At 35.0% G+C, this 22,293-nt stretch overlaps 2 protein-coding genes across 3 annotated transcripts; both read left to right on the forward strand.

Annotated features, from left to right (window-relative positions):
• The first annotated feature begins 2,218 nt into the window (after positions 1-2,218).
• Positions 2,219-14,025, forward strand: LOC110890187 (VPS35 endosomal protein sorting factor-like). 2 transcript variants are annotated; one of them, XM_022137768.2, is made up of 24 exons: positions 2,219-2,377; positions 2,457-2,591; positions 3,851-4,048; positions 4,183-4,213; positions 4,326-4,510; positions 4,584-4,743; positions 4,894-4,990; positions 5,077-5,246; positions 6,157-6,323; positions 6,405-6,587; positions 6,672-6,761; positions 6,932-7,012; positions 7,203-7,346; positions 7,459-7,541; positions 7,703-7,844; positions 7,961-8,044; positions 8,233-8,394; positions 8,489-8,576; positions 10,787-10,867; positions 11,488-11,554; positions 11,860-11,959; positions 13,345-13,461; positions 13,537-13,593; positions 13,720-14,025. In XM_022137768.2, exons 2-24 carry the CDS (start codon positions 2,475-2,477, stop codon positions 13,855-13,857), a joined length of 2,742 nt encoding a protein of 913 aa, XP_021993460.1. In that variant the 5' UTR covers positions 2,219-2,377; positions 2,457-2,474; the 3' UTR covers positions 13,858-14,025. The 2 variants fall into 2 exon arrangements, with proteins under 2 accessions (XP_021993460.1, XP_021993461.1); XM_022137769.2 differs by having other exon boundaries at positions 2,224-2,377; positions 2,475-2,591.
• A 1,952-nt stretch (positions 14,026-15,977) lies between these two features.
• On the forward strand, positions 15,978-21,469 carry LOC110890189 (protein SWAP). The gene is made up of 4 exons (XM_022137770.2): positions 15,978-16,321; positions 18,294-18,454; positions 18,954-19,688; positions 19,852-21,469. The coding sequence occupies exons 1-4, from the start codon at positions 16,069-16,071 to the stop codon at positions 21,196-21,198; spliced, it is 2,496 nt and encodes an 831-aa protein (XP_021993462.1). The 5' UTR covers positions 15,978-16,068; the 3' UTR covers positions 21,199-21,469.
• The last annotated feature ends 824 nt before the right edge of the window (positions 21,470-22,293 follow it).

The raw sequence follows: 22,293 nt of genomic DNA on the forward strand, positions 1-22,293 counted from the left end.
TTCCTTAATTGGTAAGAAATGAGCAGACTTAGTTAATCGATCCACAATTACCTAGATTGTGTCGTTACCTTTTCGTGTTTTGGGTAGTTTGGTAACAAAATCCGTTGTTATCAATTCCCATTTCCAAACTGGCATTTCTAATTGTTGAAGTAATCTTGAAGGTTTCTAATATTCAGCTTTAACTCGTGAGCAGGTTAAACACTTAGAAACATAACTTGCTTTGTCCTTTTTCATTCCTATCCACCATATTTTCTTTAGGTCTTGATACATCTTGTTACTTCCAGGATGCATCGTATACTTGGACTTATGAGCTTCTTCTAGAATTCGGTTTCGTAAATTTATTTGGATAGGTACCCACATTCTTTTCTTAGGGAATTTCCAAATTCCATTTGTTTCTTTCTTCTAATTCTTTTATCATTCCTTTTAATCCTTCAACATCAGCCTTGATTGCTGCTTCTTGAGTATCTTTCAGTTGTTCCATTAAATCTATCTATAGCTTTAATTTGAGTGCGTGTATCCTTCTAGCTTCTCATGATACTTATGACTTAAAGCATCAGCTACTATGTTAGCTTTACCCGCATGATATTGGATATCACAATCGTAGTCACTAAGGATCTCCATCCAACGTCTTTGCCTCATGTTCAATTCTTTTTGGCCAAAAATATATCTTAAACTTTTATGATATATAGAGATTGTGAACTTACTACCATAAATATAATGTCTCCAAATTTTGAGGGCAAAAACTATTGCTCCCAATTACAGATCATGCGTTGTGTAGTTTTCTTCAAGTTTCTTCAATTGTCTAGAGGTGTAAGCAATTACTTTCTGGCGTTGCATCAGCACACATCTAAAACCTGATTTTGATGCATCACAGTATACTATAAAATCTTCAGTTCCTTCTGGTAAAACAAGTATTGGTGTATTAGTTAATCCTTGCTTTAGGATCTTGAAAGCTTCCTCCTGCTTTGATCCCCATTCAAACTTAACTGATTTACATATTAACTTGGTTAATGGAATGACTATCCTGGAAAAATCTTGAATAAAGCGTCTATAGTATCCTGCCAACCCAAGAAAACTTCTGACTTCCGTTGGTGAAATAGGGACTTTTCATTTAGTAATTGCCTCGATCTTTGTAAGATCCACATGAATTCATTCATGATTAATCAAATGTCCAAGAAATTGTACCTCTTGTAACAAGAACTCACATTTTGAGAATTTAGCATAAAGCTTTTCTTTTCTCAATAATGTTAGAAGTATATGTAGATGTTTAACGTGCTCTTCCTTGCTCTTGGAATAAATAAGTATATCGTCTATGAAGACAATTACAAATTTATCCAGGTATGGTTTACATATCCTGTTCATCATATCCATAAATGCAGTTGGAGCATTTGTTAAACCTACTTGCATGACTGTAAACTCATAATGTCCATACCTTGTTCTAAAAGCAAAGATGAGATGTGTCACAACCCCCGACCCCACCCTGGGCGGGAGCCGTGAGCAGATATAGGTAGCAGTACCAGTGTTTATTAAATTCGCGGCGGAAAATTTATTAGTATCGTAGTTAGGAAAAATTTCAGAGTTGTAAAACACCAAAGTTTAATATTATACAGCTGGCATAAAACCCATATTACAAACAAAGGTTTTTATAGGGATAAACCCTATTTTGACAAAACATAAATTCTTGTCTTTATTTTGGTAACATAGCCAATTTATTTAAGCCTTTAGAGCTTCATAGCATGCTTCTTTTACTGGTGAGTTACCTGAAACGCGTTTAAAAACATTTTATTAGCGAAAAATACTGGTGAGTTCATTCATTTGTATAAAAGACACAATACCATAATTACAACACTAAAAATTTTACATTTGTTTACATTTATCAATTACTCAAATCAGCATAAAGCCACTCGGTTACGTGTTACCTACGTACACAGTTTCTACCATACCACTCCACCACCACTTCATTGACATTAAGTAATGATAGTTAACTATAAAGCCACTCGGTTATGTATTACCTACGTACACAGTTGTAAAAATGCCAACTAGACGCCAAATGATGATTAATCTTCGATTAATCACTAGCCTCCATCCAACCACCTAACAAGCGGTTAGGGATTACTACCCCCATTGCCTAATAGAGTAATATACACTGATGTATAAAAAAGCTTTCTCATAAAGTTTGACTCCAAGGTCTATTTCCGTTGAAAGTCAAAATCGATCCATGGAGTTCGTCATATTGATATAATTTTCCACAACAAAACCTATATATATAAGCTGCAATCAATACATATTTCAGGTTTTAACACACAACATTCGTTGCAGTCCGTAATTAAACATGGAGCATGATTAAACCCTAGATCAAAGGAGTCATCCGATTCAGGTAAATCATCAGAAGATTAACATTTAACATCATTCTCTTTCTCATTGATTTTATCGGATTCATTTCATGTGATTGTTAGGGCGTTTTGATCGCACAGATGGAGTTCAAATTGCGTGATTACAGAGCCGAAGAAGAAGCATATTCACTCACTCGTGTTTCAGTATCTTCACATCCTCTATGTTCCTCTTCATCTTCATCTTCATCACATACGCAGGTTTAATTGTAGCCCTTTTCAACAGTTTATGTTATTTGTTCGTGATAGTAGTTGGCGGGTAAATTATGTAGTTATTCATCCAAAATCTATAAGTTCGGTGTTAATGTTGAGGTTTATGATTTTATTGTTTTGAGAATTTTGAATTTTCTCATCACATTGCTATCTGTGATATATAAATAATGAAAGGTATTAAGTACTTCAAATGACATTATTTAGGTATGGACTATAAAATTTTGAGGTACTAATTTATAGTTATTAAAAGTTTGGATGGTAAAATCTAGCTAACTTATGATCATTCTTCTTCCTAAATTGACATCGGTGAACTCAATAATGGTTTGATATCCATTTGTTAGGTTATTTGTTCTTGATGGTAACTGGCAGGTGGATTATGTAGAATTGATACCAAACTTTTTTTGTTGCCAACCAAATCTTGATAAAATGTATCAAATTGTAGCAAAATGTGTTAAATTTTATATAAAAGTACTAGAAAAATTACAATAGAATGGCAGGCAAACGGGCAACAAGCTGCGCCGCAACCCCCTTTTGAATAGCAAATTCAATCCTACCGAAAACAAAACCTTGGCTCCTCGAGGTCGAGAAATTGTTGTGCACGACCCTCTGCACTCTGTCTAGGAAACCGATAGCTTCAGGAGCAAGGGAACCAAAAGTATCAAAGGAAAAGGGAATGAATGCATGTTGGTTCTCAGCACAAGCCTTTTCATGCTTAGCAACTTTCCTAGATTTTGCCTTCAACATAGCCAAACAAACATATAATTGAAATTTGATTTTTCTTATCGCCTTGTCATTTATGCTTGTATTTCTTGAACTTGAATATTTGATGGATATGTTTATAGTTTCCTGTGATGGATGGTAGTTTATAGCTTTTAAAAGTTTAGATGGTAAAATCTGGCTAACTTATGATCATTCATTTTCCTAAATTGACATTTGTGAACTCAAAATGGTATTTCTGCTTTTTTTGTTTTAACCAACTCATGGCCCACGGGATGTTAAATTCGTACTTAATTTTCTTTTTTGTGGTCATCCTTATTTTCATTTATCAGCTTGATATGGTATTTCTTTGATGTTTCATTGAAGCATTATTTTGTATCATCTTGTACTAACTAATGCATGAAATGTCATTTTCCTGTTGTTGTTTGATGCTTCAAAATTGAAGCTCATAAACCAAGTTATTACAATGTGTGACCATATTGATGTTGCACGGTGCTAAGTTTAATCATATTATTCATATGCCATGACAGGATAACGTGAGCGTCGAATTCTTTGATCCCTTGAGGGCTCTATCAACAGAAATATCGGAGCCTGTTGAAGATACATTTGTTGCAGAAAAGTATCCTGTTAGTCAACCAGCCTCTCATCTATCGGCAAAGGAATGGGCATCTTTCAATAAGTTGTTAATGCAGAGATTTCCCGTGCCAAAAATGATTTCAGTTTCTGCTGTAAGTCTTTTAAAGTTCAAACATCATGGTACAAATAAAACACACCATGCCAGATAATGTGTATAACAATGTAAAGATGCTATGCGCTTTTACTTTTACTATCAGTTCATAACCTGATTCTTTTTCCACTACAGTCGTCAAGCAAAACTATTAAAGGCAAGAAGGGTATGGTGTATTAGTAATTCTCATTTTCTCCTTCTTTCTGGGAAGTTGATTACACTTGAAATATTAGTTGACTAACTTGAAAATGTTTTTTTCTCTAAATCTTGCTAACCAGCAATCGGAGAACTACCTGCAAATACGCAGTCAGACGAACTGAATGATTCCGAAAAGTTGACTGAAAAAGGATTTAAGACTGTAAGCCAGCAGGAGTATATTAAACGATTGCATGAACTTAAAGACGAGATCAAGCGTTCTTGGCATTCTGGTGATCGTGTAACATCTTTAAAGTTATCAATTAAGGTAGTTCTTCTGTGTTACTTTGTTTCTTTTTCTGAATATAATTTTATTTGAATAATTTCTTGTCACCCTGCAGGTTGCTAGGCTTCTGATGGACACCTGTGTGGCACAATTTTATCCAACTTTATTTGTTCTAGCTACCGATATAATGGACATGTTAGGCGATATGGTATGGGAGCGAATTAAGGAGAAAGCTGAGTTTGCAGATGATGGGACCAAGGTTTGCACTTTATCAGGTTTTTATTTCCTCTGCAGTCTCTAACCTTACTATAGAAAACAGAATCATGTAACTATTTCACTACCAAATACTAATGTTTATGATGGTGAAAGAATTACATGGATAACTAGTTATTGAATTTCACAAAGATGCGTATGACCTGTTGTAGATGACTTTGAAGCAAATAGTATATGCCTTGAAGCCAAAGAGACGTGCAATAACTGGTTCAGAAAAATCGCCTCCATCCACGAGCTTCTTCCACGCATGTGAATCCCTTATCCCTATCTTTCATTCGGTACATTATATATCTGTAACAATTAGAATTAGCAGCTAATTTGACTTTTTTCTTTAGATATCTTGAGCTTGCGATATTTCCATGCTGGCGGTTTCTGCGTGATGATGTCACGGATAACCTCATGCGTCTGGTTATGATGATAAGAGGAATTTCAGATCCATTGGCTTCAGCCTACTGCCGCTTCTTTCTGATTCACTGTGCCCAAAAACTTCCCCAGCGTGATACAGGTACACACTCATTGATGTTTTTAAGGTGCAACATATATTTATAGCTCTTTGTATAGTATACTGCATAAAACTCGAATAATTTTAGTAAGATGATCATGGACCCTAAGACCATCTCCATTGGAAGCAACGAAGCACCAAAATTGTAACCATCATCCCTAATCAAGACACCAAAATGGTGTATGGTGTAAAGCTATTCTTTACTCCATTTGACATCAAATTTGGTGTAACACTATCCATCACACCAATTTTTCATAATTCACGTATGTATTAAATATTATACATAACAAGCAAACCATTATTTATGAAGTATATGATTAAAATAGTCTCATCAAGACATTTTAAATGAGGATGATATAGCTTTTCTTATGATCTGTTTATATATTATTAGTAAGCTGATTAAATAGTTAAGTTTTGGAATTATTAAGTAAATAAAAATTAAAACGTTGAAATATATATATATATATATATATATATATATGTATAGAAAAAGTATATCGTACATTACGGCTTAACGTACTTCACGTACGACAACGTGCGTGATTTGTTCTATAACATGCGTGATTAATGTTTTCAATATGCGTGATTTTGGATTTTTGAGTTATAACGTGCGTGATTTTAAAATGAACGTGCGTAATTACCTGTCGTACGTGATGTACGTTAAGCCGTAAAGTACGTTAACCTTCCTCTCTCTCTCTCTCTATATATATATATATATATATATATATTGTTTTTATGCTTGTAAATAAAATAACTTCACAGGAACAAATTTTTGTGAATCTAAATTGTTTAACGTAATTAATTTGATATAAAAATTTGGTGCATACGTTGGAGCTGAAACAAATTTGGCATAACCATAATCTAAATTCTAAGCTGGAAGTTAGTAACATGCGTGTTTCTGATTATTATGTAGGGCATCTAGTAAATTGCATCAGTGATCAAAAAATTTTACTTAGGCAAATTATATCTACGAAAGGAACCAAGTTTGGGAACTTTTTGGGAGATAACAAGTTGCTTATCAGCTTGATGGAACCAACAATCGAGTATACTATGAGATGCATTTTTAAGGATCCAAATAAGGTTATATACGTTGACTTTATGACTACACATTAATTGCTTTCAATTTAACCGCCTTATAAACAGTAGCACTGATATTCACAGATTGCTGATATGATTGTGAGACTTGAATTAGGAAAAAGCCCATTAGAGTTATACGGGAAAGTTCCTTGGATATCAATAGTTCTTCATTATTTACTCAAGGTGCTTCCAACTGAAGTAGTTTGTTCCAATGCATTGGAAATTCTTCACCTTGTTGACTGTAGTAGTGATTATACGTTTGACCAGGTACTTTTTAGAAGAAATTACCATTATTATTTATTAAATCTACTTATGCCAACATTCAAGCTGTTATAACTGTTATCTGTGTAGTGTTTAAATTACAAGATGGTTGGGTTGAAGCTTTGTGAGGGAATAGATCAAGTGAACACAGTTGATGCAGTTATTGATGAAGTAATTCAGGTATGAGAAGTTAATGAAAGTCATTTCCTATATATTTAAATTTTAAAATATCTTTATTTTGGGAACCTGTGAGTTGTGGACTTGCGTCAATCACATATTTCATAATAGCTAGATTAATCATCGAATATATGAATGCTTCCACTTAATAGTTTTTTAAAGTTTCATTTCAGGCTGCTACTAAAAAGAAGATCCTTGATGAGTACTTGAAGATCTTGGATGCTTATATGGATATTATTCTTCATTACAATATGGTAAGTTTTATGATCTATGATTGCAGCATTTATTCTGGTGCGTATGTTACATTTGGCTGAGCTTGTCAACATAACATACAACTAAAAAATTGATATTTTGTTCTGAGTTATTTGGCACTAAAATCAGTTTTTGGTTTTCAGTTAGCTTTTGCAGTTAATGCGTGTATTGTGCTTTGTCCATATATGTCAGGATCGTTCTCTAAGTTCCATTCTAAGTGAAATATTTGAAAGATTGTGCAATGAAGTGGTTACCGAAGATGAACTTTCTACCCTGCAATCAATTGTTGTAAAGCTGATCACACATTTTGATGATATGAAATATATTTTTGACCTGGTAAGCTTGTTATTCTTGTTTAATCTCTTTTGGGAAAAAGAATAAGAAAAAGAAACCGAAAATATTCGATTTTTACTTGGCAATGTTACTCAGAGATGTTTTCTTACTACAGAATTATTTTGTGGACATCTTAGATGTCATGCATGGGAGCTCAAGAAGCATTGTATGTATGCACATCCTCACTAAGGCAACAAGGTACTGTTTTCTTTTAAGCACACTTTGAATATACAGGAAACCTTTTTGAATCCATGTATCGCATTTTTCTTCTTTCTGATAAAATTACATCTAGTATTTCATGAAATAATATAGGAAAATCTGAGAATTTAGTGTGGTTCTTGTCTTTTATGATTGAGCAGAAATAATCACATTGATGACCCTACGACGGTAAAACTGCTTTTTGATGTTGCTCAGTCTCTGCATGATAATGTTGACTTTTCCAACACGAGATCGGATGATAATCAACAGGCAGAGCGTTTGGTTGCTCGTTTTGTCGATAAGGTATTTTTCTTCTTGTGCAATGTGAAATACTACTTCACGTATGTTTCCTTCATCTCCTGATGTTTGCTTCATGAAAACATCCAGTGTGTATAATCTGTAATCTCTATTATTATTAGGTTGACCATGGTATGGAGTTAGATCGCCATTTGACATTCTTGGTTGAGTGTCGTGGAGCTTTCAGTAGCATGAATGATCTAAAGGTATACTTTGTGTATAGTCGTACATTGTGCTTTATTTATTTTGTCCCGTTTGAGATAACAAAACCACACAGTTATTTAAATCGACCCATTTACAAGTAAAAGGATTGAAATTGCCACCTATACGTAAAATCGTCCTCGTGGTTTATGATGGCTACATGATATTAACGACAGTTTGACTCAACTTGCAGGAGATCCTTGTTCATTCCAGCAATCTTCTAGCAACCAGAGCTTTGAGAGAGAAGAAAAATAATCTCAATTTTATCAAATCTTGCATCACTTTTAATGAAGTTACAATACCATGTATTCCGTCTTACGCCAGGCAGTTAATCTTATATCTTGAAACCGCAGAGGTAAAAATCTTGTAAGCTTTGACCTGCTAACTACAGTGGATCACGAGTAATTCTAGGATTATTATTTTTCTTTTTTTTTCCATTTTATTATCAGGTTTCTTTGTTTGGAGGCTTGATTTCTCATGCAGATGGGATTTTAGATTCTGCAGTCTGCTGCTTACAAAATGTTTCTTTGGTAGATGGTCAGTTTCATCACCTTTTTGCTTATTTTGTCAGAAATGTTCAAGTTATTGCATTAATAGTAGAGGTGATAGTTTTGATCCATTAACTTATGAATGGGTCGATTTGGGTTATGTTATATATTTTGCGGGGTCATAAGAGGAAACATAGCTAACAGGGAATGGGTCAAATAAGTTGAAAATTGTTTGAAGTGTATTTTGAATATAAATTGTTATTATTTTAATATTGTTTTTGTAATCATAATAACTGCTATTGTCGGAGTATTACAATGGGAGAAATAAGGACATCACTCAAGAAGATGGGAAGAGCTAAGGCAGTTGGTCCTGACAACATACCGATAGAAGTGTGGAAGTGTTTGGGAGAGGATGGAGTTCGATGGCTAGCTACTTTGTTTAATCTTATTTTCAAATCTGGAAAAATCCCGGGGCAGTGGAGGAGTAGTGACGTGGTGCCCTTGTATAAGAATAAAGGAGATGCTCAGTGTTGTGGGAACTACAGAGGGATTAAGCTATTAAGCCACACTATGAAACTATGGGAGCGGGTAATTGAGACCAGGATTAGAAAAGAAACTCAGGTTACGGTAAACCAGTTTGGTTTCATGCCAGGGCGCTCAACCACAGAAGCAATTCATATTCTACGGAGATTAATGGAAAAGTATAGGGAGAAAAAGCGAGATCTACATATGGTATTCATTGACCTTGAAAAGGCATATGACAGTGTGCCACGTAGACTGATTTGGGAAAGCTTGGAGGGTAGGGGAGTTCCTGGGAAGTATATAGACTTAATTAGGGATATGTATGATAAGACTGTGACTAGGGTTCGGGTGCCTGTAGGAGATACAGAGTTTTTCCCCGTGGAAGTAGGACTCCACCAGGGGTCCGCGTTAAGTCCGTTTCTTTTTGCGGTTGTTTTGGATGAGCTGTCCAAGTCTATTCAAGAGACAGTGCCGTGGTGCATGCTTTTTGCGGATGATATAGTGTTAGTTGCTGAAACTAGACAAACCCTAAATGCCAGGCTAGAGGAATGGAGAGCAGCCTTAGAAGGCAATGGGTTAAGGATTAGTCGGTCTAAGACTGAATACCTTTATTGTAATTTCAGCGGTGCAGGTGACAACGAGGACACTCAGGTTACCATTGAGGGTCAAGTGGTCCCACAAACGACTAAGTTCAAATACTTAGGATCGTTTGTGCAAAGGGACGGGGAGATAGATAGTGACGTATCTCACCGCATCCAGGTTGGCTGGTGTAGGTGGAGAGCAGCCACTGGGATTTTGTGTGACAGGAGGTTCCCAACAAAATTAAAGGGAAAATTCTATAGGGTAGCAGTTAGACCGGCTATGTTATACGGGACAGATTGTTGGGCCATCAAGAAAACACAGGCGCGCAAGATGGAGGTAGCGGAGATGAGGATGCTTAGGTGGATGTGTGGCCACACGATGTTAGACCGAATAAGAAGTGAGGTTTTTAGGGATTGGTTAGGAGTAGCTAGTATATCAGACAAGTTAAAAGAGGGGAGGTTGAGATGGTTTGGGCATATGAAGAGGAGGCAGTTGACAGAACCAGTTAGAGCAGTGGAAACCATGATAGTGGAAGGAAGGAGGAGTAGAGGCAGACCCAAGTTGACTTGGGATGAAAGACTTAGGCAAGATTTGGTAGAATCGCACCTCTCGGAGGACATGGTTCATGATAGGAGTGCGTGGAGACATAGGATTAAGGTTAAGGACTTGTAGGTGAGGGTATAGACGTGTCCTACCTTTTCCTTGGGAGGGGGGGGGGGGTAGATTTCTTTTACACTGTAGGTAGACCAACATATGATGTTTTCCATGTTTATATGCATATATGTTGCTTACTGATGATTTATATGCCTACTGCTACGCGATTTACTTGCCCGTTTTTCGTCTATCTGTCTGTTGGTTGTTTTGGAGCCGGGGGTCTCTCAGGAAGCAGCCTCTCTATTCTCGAATAGAGGAAAGGTTTGCCTACATCCCACCTCCCCCAGACCCTACCAATAGTTCTGCTATTTGTGGGATTTACTGGGTATGATTGTTGTTGTTGTTGTTGTAATCATATTTTATTTAAAAAACAAGGGACACAATACGGTTACAATTACTTTTAAGGACTCTTTCAGGGACCTTTCACTTGGAATATATGTTATATAATGGAATACTGGAATTTATATATGCATTACTTTTTTATACTACTTGGGTATGTAGGCTTGCGGAAATCAAATGAAGATGCTGATGGTATTGTTTCCTTAACCAGAAAGCTGTGCAGCTTCATGCTCTTGGTTCCAGGTTATTCATACTTGACTTTTACTAACCTTGAAAATAATTGTTTACTCCGTTGTAGCGACCTAATAATATTATAATATACTAGAGGCAGTTACCAGCAGTTTCTCTTCATCCCAATTTCGAAATAATTTGGTCACTCTCTTTGGTTCGAAAATACACACCAATTCGCATACCAAGTTCTTGTTCTCAATCTGAGTTGTATCCGATTGTATATTTCGGGTCAACCACCGTAATAATTGATTTGAAAGTGATTAGACGCCTCTCAGATCATCCGTTGCAATTTAAATTTCCCCAACAGTCAATATACGGTTACCTTTGTGGTTCGACTTGGTATCAAAGCCAAGTTGCTGTTCAACCCGAGCAAATACAACCCACCATCCTAAACCCTAAGTTCTTTTTAAGCTTGTTGACTTGCCCTCTATAGCTGACACCACCACAAGGCAATCCTCACATAACACCACCATATGGTGCATCTTCAACATATATATTTCTGCATATAAAGTCCTATTGTAATAATTCTATACACACAATCAATTTACAATTTACATTTGTGTTTCAACTCTATAAAATAGTAAACAATTTGAGTCTTTTTAGTCAAATTATGCTGAATTTTTTTGTTGAAGGTAATTTGGAACAAGGAGCTATGTACATTCCTAAGAGCATATTATCCTTGCTTGATTCACAATCATGGTTAGGCTTCAATAAAAAACCGATATACACTCATACTTGACTCATGATTTATCACAATTTTGAAATAAAAAATAAAAAACCGATATACACTCATACTTGACTCATGATTTATCACAATTTTGAAATAAAAAATAAAAAACCGATATACACTCATACTTGACTCATGATTTATCACAATTTTGAAATAAAAAATAAAAAACCGATATACACTCATACTTGACTCATGATTTATCACAATTTTGAAATAAAAAATAAAAAACCGATATACACTCATACTTGACTCATGATTTATCACAATTTTGAAGGGTTACACCAAAACTAAGGATAAGGGTCTTATGTTCTCTTCTTTCATTATCTGCAACATTTGCTCAAAACGAGCTCCCATATCATGCGATTCATGAAGAGGTACTTCTGAAGTCCTATTTCTAGCTTTTATATATAGATGCAGAGTCAATACCAATACCATAATGGGTTAAAAGTTAAAACATGTAATTTCATGTCCCTATTGTCCAAAATTTTAACTAGTGTGTCAAACTAATAAGATTACCCACGCTACGCTGCGGGGTTTCAATCGATATCTATTTTGGTTCAGTATAGCAATCGAAAGAGATATGCTTAAAAGAATATCGACACATGTTTTACATCGACCGAAACCATTAAAATAAATATAAATTGGACAGTGGGACGGACTAATTTCAAATTAATGTAAATGTTAACTTAAATATAGTTTTAATGTTAAAGGAACCTAAAACTAAAACATTAAATAAATGGAAAGGTAAAAAAAAAATAAAAATAATAAAGTCCAGAAAAAAAAAAAACTTAAGAAAGAAACAAAAAAACAAATAGGATGAAAGCACTATTCACACAACTTGTTGATTTTAATTTACGTCAACGTATACCAACTGAAAACGTACATAAAAATGAGCACGAAAACGCATTATATTTGAGCTAACATATTACCGAAGAAAATTTACGTCGAAACGTAAACCAAATTGAATTTATACCGACGCGTACATAAAAATTAGCACATAAAAAATGGTGTTTTTAATCTAAAAAAAGGTACGGCGCGTTGAGGCGGCGTCGAAACGTAAAGTGACTTGAATTTGTATCGTCTAATAAAAACGTATTATATTTGACCTGACTCGTTTCCGAACAAAATTTACGGCAAAACTTAGATCAACTGAAAACGTACATAAAAATAAGCACGAAAACGTATTATATTTGGACCCAAGTCATTTCTAAGAAAAAATAAAATTTACATCAAAACATAGATCAACTGAAAACGTACATGATAATTAGCATAAGAACATATTATATTTGACCAAACTCATTTCCAAGAAAAATAACTTCGAAACGTAAATCAATTTGAATTTATACCGACACGTACATAAAAATAAACACGTAAAACTCAATTAGAAAGTCTTTATACCGACACGTACATAAAAATAAACACGTAAAACTCAATTACAAAGGCTTTAAAAGGTTAAGGGACTGTATGTGTCAATATCGAAAGTTGAGGGACAAAAGTATAAAAAACGGAAAAACAAAAAAGAAGTCAAATGCAAGTTACTGTTCATGTAACTTGCAAATGTATACATCATGTATAATATGACCAAAATTATAATTTTAATAAGTTGTGAATAAAAAAACTTAAAGAGGTTTTTTTATACATTAAAGTTACACCAGGCAATTTTCGACTCGTTTGACATGTTCAACCCATATGACCGATTTTCTTTTAAGCTATTCCTGAAATGACACGAGAGTTATTTTTTTTTATTTTTTTTGTTCAGGTTTTTGGCAATGACCTTTTGTTTCATGGTGATGCAATCTATTCTCAAGAACTCGGGTCGTTATCTAGGGTTATTCTTCATAATATGGTTGATACTATTCAACAAGAACCTTCACAGGTGATCAAATAAAAATTAACCTGTATTTACCGAAAGATTTAGCGCGTTTATCATAATACTAATAATCTTGCTCAGGTTACACGAGGAAAACTGGCACTCGAAGCTTGCAACTGTATCGCCTCATTTTTTAAAGTAAGTTGGACATGTTACATTATGTTTGTTATTTATTTTATTAGTTTTTGACCAATTTGGTGCCAATAAAGAACAATTAACAACTGTTAATTCATTGTTGGATTTCTGTTTTCCATTTTTGTTCAGGTGAATCATGAGATATCGTCGGTATGCTCTAAGCTGATGGAAACGGCTGTATCATGTCTTGGAGGTGATGATAAATATTTGCAGTCAACTAATAATTTTGTGCATAAACAGTCCCCATTATGCGTTGGGGGAGAATGATTATTTATTGATATTATAGGAGGAATCAACACAAAATGCAGCATATTTTTGTAATGTCTTTTGTTGGAAACTTTATGCCGTTGAAACAAAATATTGTGCAAGTTAAATGTATTTTTCTAACACAGATTATTATCATCATAAATTTAAGTTCGTCGAATTTTCAAAGTATTCTTTTGTTTATAACCAAGGAGAACTCAAGCTCGAGCTGAGCATCTATGTAATTATTTGCTTGATGTTCATCACAAGATTTTTTTTTTTTTTTTTTTATTATTATTTGTGACTATTATGTTCAGCAACTTGCAAAAGTTAAAAAACAAACAGTCTTCTTCTTGCAGATTGCAGAGGTTTGGTCCACCTCTTCTGCTACAGATGTTTGCAGATGTGGTCCGCATACTGCAGACATTTTACCTCTGAAAAAACAAACAGCACCTTAGACTGGTTTATTAGTTATTAATTATTTTATTTATACATATATATTTATTTATATAATTTATTATATATTTATTTATAGTTATAATTTACTATAGATATCATAATATACACAGTTTTGTTATTTTTAATCATAATTATATATATAATAAAATTTATTACGTAAAATATGTTTGTTTTATTCAACGTAAGTTATTATTGTTTATATTATTAATAATAGGCTTGTTGAGCTTCACGAACCTAGTCTAGATTGGTACTCTGGCTTGAGTTCGTATAAACACAGCCTGATTCAACTTTTAGCAAGTCAAATTTCAGTAGCTTACGAGCAGTTAGGGTTGTTTACACCGTTTTACTACCAAGCTGATCATTTTGCATTTATGTAGTTTAAGCATGTTAAAGGCTTAAAACAACTTTTAATGCCTATATAAATCAAGGATTGTTTGTATCAACGATTAAATGTAAGAACTATCTGACTTTAAGGTGAATACGAAGAAATCCTAATTTTCGTGATTGTGTGTATCAAGGATTAAATGTAAGAGCTATCTAACTTTAAGGTTAATACGAATAAATCCTAATTTTAGTGTGATTTATTTTCATTATTAATACTAGTAGAAAGCTTAATTTAGGTTTAGGGTTGGGTTTCTCACTCGTGATAAAACAGATTACCGGAATAAAAATTTAATTAAATTTAGATTACATGAACTGGTTCATCCTATTTTTATAGACCAATCGTGGCATTTCGGTTTCAAATCTATTAGATCGAAAACTAAACCGAGTTACATAATCTGATTTCAGCAAAGTTTTATACTGAAACCGTATTTGATTTTTGGTTTCGAGAATCTCAGTTCGGTTCAAAACGAATAGCTCGTGTCACATAATTATCAAATCTAGCCTATATTTAGCCTAATACCCATTTACATTTAGACCAAATCTCATTTACATTCGAGAAAACCTAGTGACTGAAGAAACCGAATAAACTACATCGATGAGACTAGTTAGGTTTATCAATTAATTTGATGAAATCAACTAATGATCAAACCTTTTGGCTAAAAGAGCATAGTAATAAAAAAATTAATCCGCCAATCGATTAAAGATCAAACCTTTTAGTTGAACTTTTTAATTGATATTTTTCTTTTCCAAAAAGAATCGGTCTAAAAAAGAATCTGCTTTAAGGAGCTGTTTTGTAGTCTCTTAATGATTCTGATGCTACGTCTGAATCAGTTAGAGGTAGAATTATTTGGTTCACTTAAAAGATTCCTCTAAATAGTTCATGGACCCTTTTAACGGATAATGGTTACATCTGGAATCCATCATCATTAAGTGTGTTATTACATCAAAAGGACACATCTGAATGAGGCATCAAGCTTCTTACACATTAACTTTTAAAATGATGTTGAAAGAAAATTCTCTCTCTTTGTCCCTTCACCTATTTTCATAACCCTTACCCAGCCATTCACGCACCACCTCTTCAACCCACCAGACCATCACCACTTCCTCCACACCACATCATTGTAATATTACTGGCTCGGAGTCTTTTACCCCAGTTAGACCTTTTTGGCTCAACACTTATTAGCGTAGAAATTGCTAAACAGACCATTAATCGTTCAGACATTTTAATCGCTTATCACAAAGATTTAAAAAAAAAAACGCTAAATAATATTTAAAAAAGATAAGTAAACATGCGTATTGCCCACTCTCACGTCAAGTCGGCCGTATTCTCTCTCCTAGGTTTCATCAATCTCACTTTTAGGGTTTCAATCCACCAATTTGATTACAGAAACAATGAACATCGAAATCTACGGGCGGCATGCGCTTCTCTTCGACGACGATGCAGCCGCAGCCTTCGTAAACTCCGACGACGCACTTGTTGAATGGAATTCTCTGTTAATCGACCGTTACGACGTCCGCCACCTCCTTTCCGCCCCTCCGCCGTCTCGGCGGCGGCGCAATCCACTAACATCTCACTCTTCTTCCGTCGATGCTGACCTCGATCATGAACGGTACCTGGATCTCCCCTCACTGTCCGATGAAGAAGGTAAAAACAGTTGAACATTTGCATAAACGGTTGCATTTTATGTTTAGAAAACTACAAGTTTTTATTTTGTGTATATGTATCTGCTTGTTTTGTTTCGATTGAGCTTCTGTATGTTCTATTGGATATGTGTGAATTAGCTTATAGTGGTTGTGTACTTGTATTATCTGCTAGATTGTTAGAGACTTAGAGGTGTATTATTTAAACTTATGAAGGCGAACAAATAACTAGAGTACTTAGGGGCTGTTTGGCAGCCTCTTAATGACCATTCAGATGCTACCTCTTAATGGTTTAAAACCTCTGAATGAATAAGAGGTAACCTCAAGTCTGAATGGTTAAGAGGTAACCTCTGAATGGTAATCATCACATGTCACATTCTTCTACCTTTTCATTGGTAAAATTCTTAATGGTTCCATTAAGAGGTAGCCTCTTAATGACCATTCAGAGGCTACTAAACAGCCCCTTACTCTAACAGTAGAGTGATTTATTACGCCATAGTTTTTGAACTAGAGTAATTAGGCCAACACGAGAGTAATTATTGTTACGCTATAGTTTTTGAAGTAGAGCACTTATTATTACACTCACTTCAACACTGGAGTAGTCTTCTCGTGGATTGTTAGAGGAGTATTATCTTATCAAAAAGAAATTAAAAACAAGTGCTGGCTATATCTTTGGCGTTAGGATCATAGTTGTTAATGGCGAATCGCGACAAATAGAGGTAACATACCTATATGCTACATAGCGAACAACGATAAATAGCGGGCAGCTATTTTGAAAAATAGCGATACACTAGAATTAAAAAAATATTATATGTATATTATATCAAAATACCCTGGTATATGTGCTATTTACATGTATATTTAACAAAAGACCTAAAATCCAGCTATTTTATAGTTATATTTAGTTGCTATTTATATTAAACAGATTAAACTATCGCTATCTATCGCTACAACCCTAATAGCGAGCCTAGACCTATACGCTACGTAGCACGCTCTAGAGATCGCTACGCTCACCATTGACAACTATGGTTAGGATCAAATACAAACAACTTTTAATGTGAGAAGATACAAAATAACTAGAGTATTTACGCTAACGCTATAGTAATTATTATTACGCTCTAGTTTCTGAACTAGAGTAATTATTATTACGCTCACTACAACAAAATGAAGTAGTGTAATTACATTACAACATAATGAGGTAGCGTGATAATTATTTCTATAACTTAAAAAGTAGTGTAATCAGTAATGATTATTTCTCCAGTTAAAAAATGTCGTGTAATAATAATTACTCTGTTTATATATGACTGACTATATGTACGGTTCTCACATTAAAATATATCTGTACCTGCTCCAACCTCATTTATTTGCTAGGGTTATTGTTTTTTTTATTTATGGTATAGGATTTAAAAACGTGATTGCATTTTGTTAAATTGAATGCCGGCGGAACTATCTCAATTCTTGAAACTTGAATCGGATGGCCTGCTGCATGAAATTAAATGACCCATTGGTTTTTGGCATTGAGGATTCGAGATAATTTGTTGCAGGATGAATTTTGTGAACTCATACTGCCCTTCATTGAGTTGATATTTAGACGTGTTACTTCTTGATATGATACAAGCTTCTTGTGAGTTTCTTAGATGAAGGGCTTAGTAATAGTAGTTATGCTGTGCAGAAGATTTAGTTTTGACGAACTACTAGAAAAATGCCAACTGAGATGATATAGAAAGTATATGCACTCTGAAAAGTCTTGGCTTTTGAACCTGGAAAGTGGAAACTGTTTGGATACCGAGCGAATACGTAAAAGCATCTAAACGAATATTATTATTTAATTTTAACTTTATTTCTTTTCTGTTGTGGGCGTTGTAATAACATGTTAAGAGGCTGTTACCTTTTTTGTGTATTGCATTTTATACGTTTTTAACGGTACTGTTTAGCTAGTGTTTTTAAATCTGACACAACTGTTTTGTGGTATTCAGAAGAAGATACTAAACCAGAACCCACAGGTGGATTCAAAGCCGTTCCTTTTTCATATGGAAATGATGAGGATTCTGATAATCAAAAGACTGCCGAGACTGAACCAGAAGCCCCTAAATTTCATCCCCCATTCTCTGTACCCGACAGCCTTGTTCAAAACTTGGTAAGCTCAAATACATCAGCTTTATGAACATCATAGCTTTGATATTATAGTTTATTTGTAACTGCTACTTAGATGAAGGTGACCAAAGGATAATCATTTAAGGTACACATGTTTTTTAAAAGCTTACCTTGTCTAAGTTTACAGATGCTTGGAGCAGGGATCGCGTTGTGATTTAAGGTTGCCATTCACAGGCACCATGTTCTCTTTTGATATCATGTGCAAGGGTCCGTGCAGGTGGGGTTAGGATTATAAAATGTTTCATTACTGTAATACGGAAAAAAATCATCATCACACAACTTGAGAATGTCACCGATGCATTACATTAAACATCTTAAGTAATTTATATTATTATTGTATTGTTTTTTCATAGTTTTTTCGTCTTATTATGCATTACTTTATTTTCAGTAAAGACTTTATATATCATTTATGCATGCTTTGCAATTTCCGTGTGCTAAAAAGCAATATTTCTTGTTTTCTATTTGCTTTTGTGTATTTCTAGCCTCCTACAGAGAAAGTACATCAGATTATCGCAAGGACCGCTCTTTTTGTCAGTAAAAACGGAGGCCAATCAGAGATTATTTTGAGGGTGAAGCAAGGAGACAACCCAACCTTTGGATTCTTAATGCCAGATCATCACCTACATCCATACTTCAGATTTCTGGTTGACCATCAGGATCTCTTACATTCAAAAGACAACGCGCATCCTGAAAACGATGAGAAAATATCGAATACCGGAGCATTGTCTTTACTTGGTTCCGTATATGGCACGGGTGAGGATGATGATGGTGTAACAGAGCAATCATTATCTAAAGAACATGTATCGGGGAAAAATGCGAATGTGGATGCTAGCGTTTCTCTTGCAGCAGTGAAAACCGTGTTGCCATCTGGCAAAGATGAGCATGTTTTAAAACGGAATTCTTTGTCGAATGCTTTGAAAGTTGGAAGAACTAGTAGTGTTAAAAAAGACGAGCTTTTGGGTTCACTATCTTCTGTTCCGGATAAGTCACGGGCTTCTTCTCTACCTCCAATTCCGAAAACTGAGCTCATGCTTGTGGACCCACCAACTGAGATGAAACGGTTGGTTGAAAAGATAGTGGAATTTATTATCAAGAACGGGAGGCAATTTGAGGCTGTGCTTATGGAGCAAGACCGTGGTCATGGAAGATTCCCGTTTTTAATCCCGTCTAATATATTCCACCCGTACTATCTGAAAGTTCTTCAAAAAACCCAAGAGGTACGTGTTTTCAACTGTCATATTATTTATAATATTCTTCTTAGTGTCTAATCACACTCATCTATTATTATCATTGTTGTTGCTATTGTTGTGTGCTTGGGCTCGATAATATTTAATACATTAATTGTTTTGTGGCTGATTGTTTGCTCATTTCATCTTGTAGTCAAAACTAACTGTCAAAAGCTTTTACAACGAGAAAGAAGATTTCAGAGGACGTGTCTCAAACAAGAAAAAGTCATCCTCGAGGGAGAATGGGAATGATACGATGGAACCTGAGGATATACCGCTTGATTCTGAAAGAAAAGAGAAGTTTAAAATGGTAATTAACAAGTCTAAAAAAGACGGATCAGATTTGCCAGATAAGTCCACACAATCGCCACCTAGAGTCCAGGTGGATGCCGATCAAGCAGCAGCAATTCTTCAAGCTGCTACTAGAGGCATTAAACCCTCCAGTTTAGGAATTCTGTATGGGCAACCGTCTAATGAAGACAGCTCACAATTAACCCATGAGCAGAAATTGAAGGCTGAGAGACTGAAACGGGCCAAGATGTTTGTGGCCCAGCTGAAAAGTGGAGGCGCTCCGTTAAAAGCAGAACCCTCACGTAGCGTATCAGCTGAGCCACCAGTTAAAGAAACTGAAAAGAGCACACTCCCTTCAGATGATAAGTTAAAATTAGAAAAAGAAGATTTAAATGAAGCAAAAAGAGCAACTAGAAAATACCGTGCTCGTTCTATCAGAGACAACCAAGGTGATGGTGATGATTATGATGACGATGATGATGATGAGAGAGAAAGAAAAAGCTCACATAGACACCATAGGAAGAAACATCGATCTCATAGTCATTCTGTTGAAGACGAGAGGGAAGAAAATTATGTAGATGAGAGAGATTACAAACATGACAAAAGAAGACATCGCTCTCATCGTTCTTCCCATAAACATGATGACATGGACAAAATCACTGAAGAAAAGGATCGAAAGGATTTAAAGAAGAAACATCGATCTTCTAGTTCCTATGAAGATGATGAACAAGAAAGTGAACACGAGTATTCTAGAAAGAAACACCGAACACATCACTCTTCACATGATGAAGTTGACAGTGACGATAAACATTCTAGAAAGAAACACCGATCACATCATTCTTCGCATGATGAAGTTGACAGTGACGATAAACATTCTAGGAGAAAACGAAAACATAGATCTCACAAATCTTCTCATAGGCATAAGCATAGGAAAAGCCACTCTTCTAGGCATAAAGAAAAGCTCGATGTGTCTTCAGAAGAGGAGTCGAGGGACCAGAACAAGACTGATAAGAATGTTAAAGGACCAAACTCGGAAAGAGAAGAACTCGAAGAAGGGGAGATAACAGGTCCGTCAAAAGGGGCTCGTTCGGTTGATGGGGCTAGCAGAGAGCCTTCGGTTGATGTATCAAGTTCTCAGCCATCGGGGGCAACTGAGGTTCCGGATGATCTCAGGGCTAAAATCAGAGCAATGCTGATGTCAACAATGTAAGTTGTAAACTTTGGTTGATTGCATTGAAATTAGCTACAAATTGTTTTGGATCCTAACAACTATGCCTTTGAAAACCTTTGTTTTCTGCTAAATTTGATACTAGTGTAGTTTTTGTTTCTGTACTCTCCATCTCTCCCATTCCCTCGCTCGTTTGGATTCGTTTTTGTATGTATGTATACATGTACAAACATATACGTACACTTGTTTTCCCAATGTTTATGCCCCCGCAATTATTATTAATATTAAAAAACTTGGAATGCACTGTAGTTTACCAGGGTACTTTGAAACCTTTCAATTTTGGCCACTAATCTTTTGCTCTTCAAATTTTGGTCACATTTGACCACTCGGTGCATAAATTTTTGGTCACATCTGATCTGGTATTATATTTCATTAACTTATTATTAGCTACTAATTTTTCATCTACACTTGTAGCGTTGAATTTATTTTATTTAGTTAATATTCTTAAAATTATGTTTAATGGCTATTTGTTGCGTATAATGCAATTTAAATTAATTTAAGTAACTTAAACATTCTTTTACTTTAATATTATTACTTACTAATTTTATTGTAATTATTTCATTCTTTAATACTAGTTTTATTACTTACTATTTTTATCAAGAAACAGGTTGATTTGGGAAAAAAAACGATATTTAGTTTTCGGGTTCATTTGGGTCTCTTAAGGTGCTGTTCAATTTTGATCTCATATGTTATGGGGTCAATCTTTAAAATGGGTCCAAATGGGTGATTATATGGTGATGAGGTTAGGTTTGGTTTTGATCGAGTCAGACGAGTGTGTATGTATGCTTATGTTTTTTTTGGGGTAAAGTTCTTGTACAAATAATCTTAACATACTAAACATACAAATTGAAGGAAAACTCAAAAAGACAAGGTGGCATTTTTGTAATTATCAATAACTATCAAAGTTACTCTACAAATACCTCTAAAAAAACCTAACCACTCCCCCCACCCCCAAAAAAAACCTAAACCCCCCACCCCCCAAAAACCTAAAAAAAACCTAACCCCCCCCCCCCCCACCCCCCAAAAACCTAAAAAAAAAACCTAACCCCCCCCCCCCCCCACCCCCAAAAACCTAAA

The sequence above is a fragment of the Helianthus annuus genome, chromosome 11, assembly GCF_002127325.2.
Source record: "Helianthus annuus cultivar XRQ/B chromosome 11, HanXRQr2.0-SUNRISE, whole genome shotgun sequence".
NCBI classification, from domain to species: Eukaryota; Viridiplantae; Streptophyta; class Magnoliopsida; order Asterales; family Asteraceae; genus Helianthus; species Helianthus annuus.

Excerpts from the sequence above, each read along its gene's own strand:
- LOC110890187 (XM_022137768.2), top strand. The coding sequence starts at position 2,475 with ATGGAGTTCAAATTGCGTGATTACAGAGCCGAAGAAGAAGCATATTCA. Across the intron at positions 4,049-4,182 it reads AAATGATTTCAGTTTCTGCT|TCGTCAAGCAAAACTATTAA; the intron begins GTAAGTCTTTTA and ends TTTCCACTACAG. Across the intron at positions 10,868-11,487 it reads CTTCATGCTCTTGGTTCCAG|GTAATTTGGAACAAGGAGCT; the intron begins GTTATTCATACT and ends TTTTTGTTGAAG.
- LOC110890189 (XM_022137770.2), top strand. The coding sequence starts at position 16,069 with ATGAACATCGAAATCTACGGGCGGCATGCGCTTCTCTTCGACGACGAT. Across the intron at positions 18,455-18,953 it reads ACAGCCTTGTTCAAAACTTG|CCTCCTACAGAGAAAGTACA; the intron begins GTAAGCTCAAAT and ends GTGTATTTCTAG. Across the intron at positions 19,689-19,851 it reads TTCTTCAAAAAACCCAAGAG|TCAAAACTAACTGTCAAAAG; the intron begins GTACGTGTTTTC and ends TTCATCTTGTAG.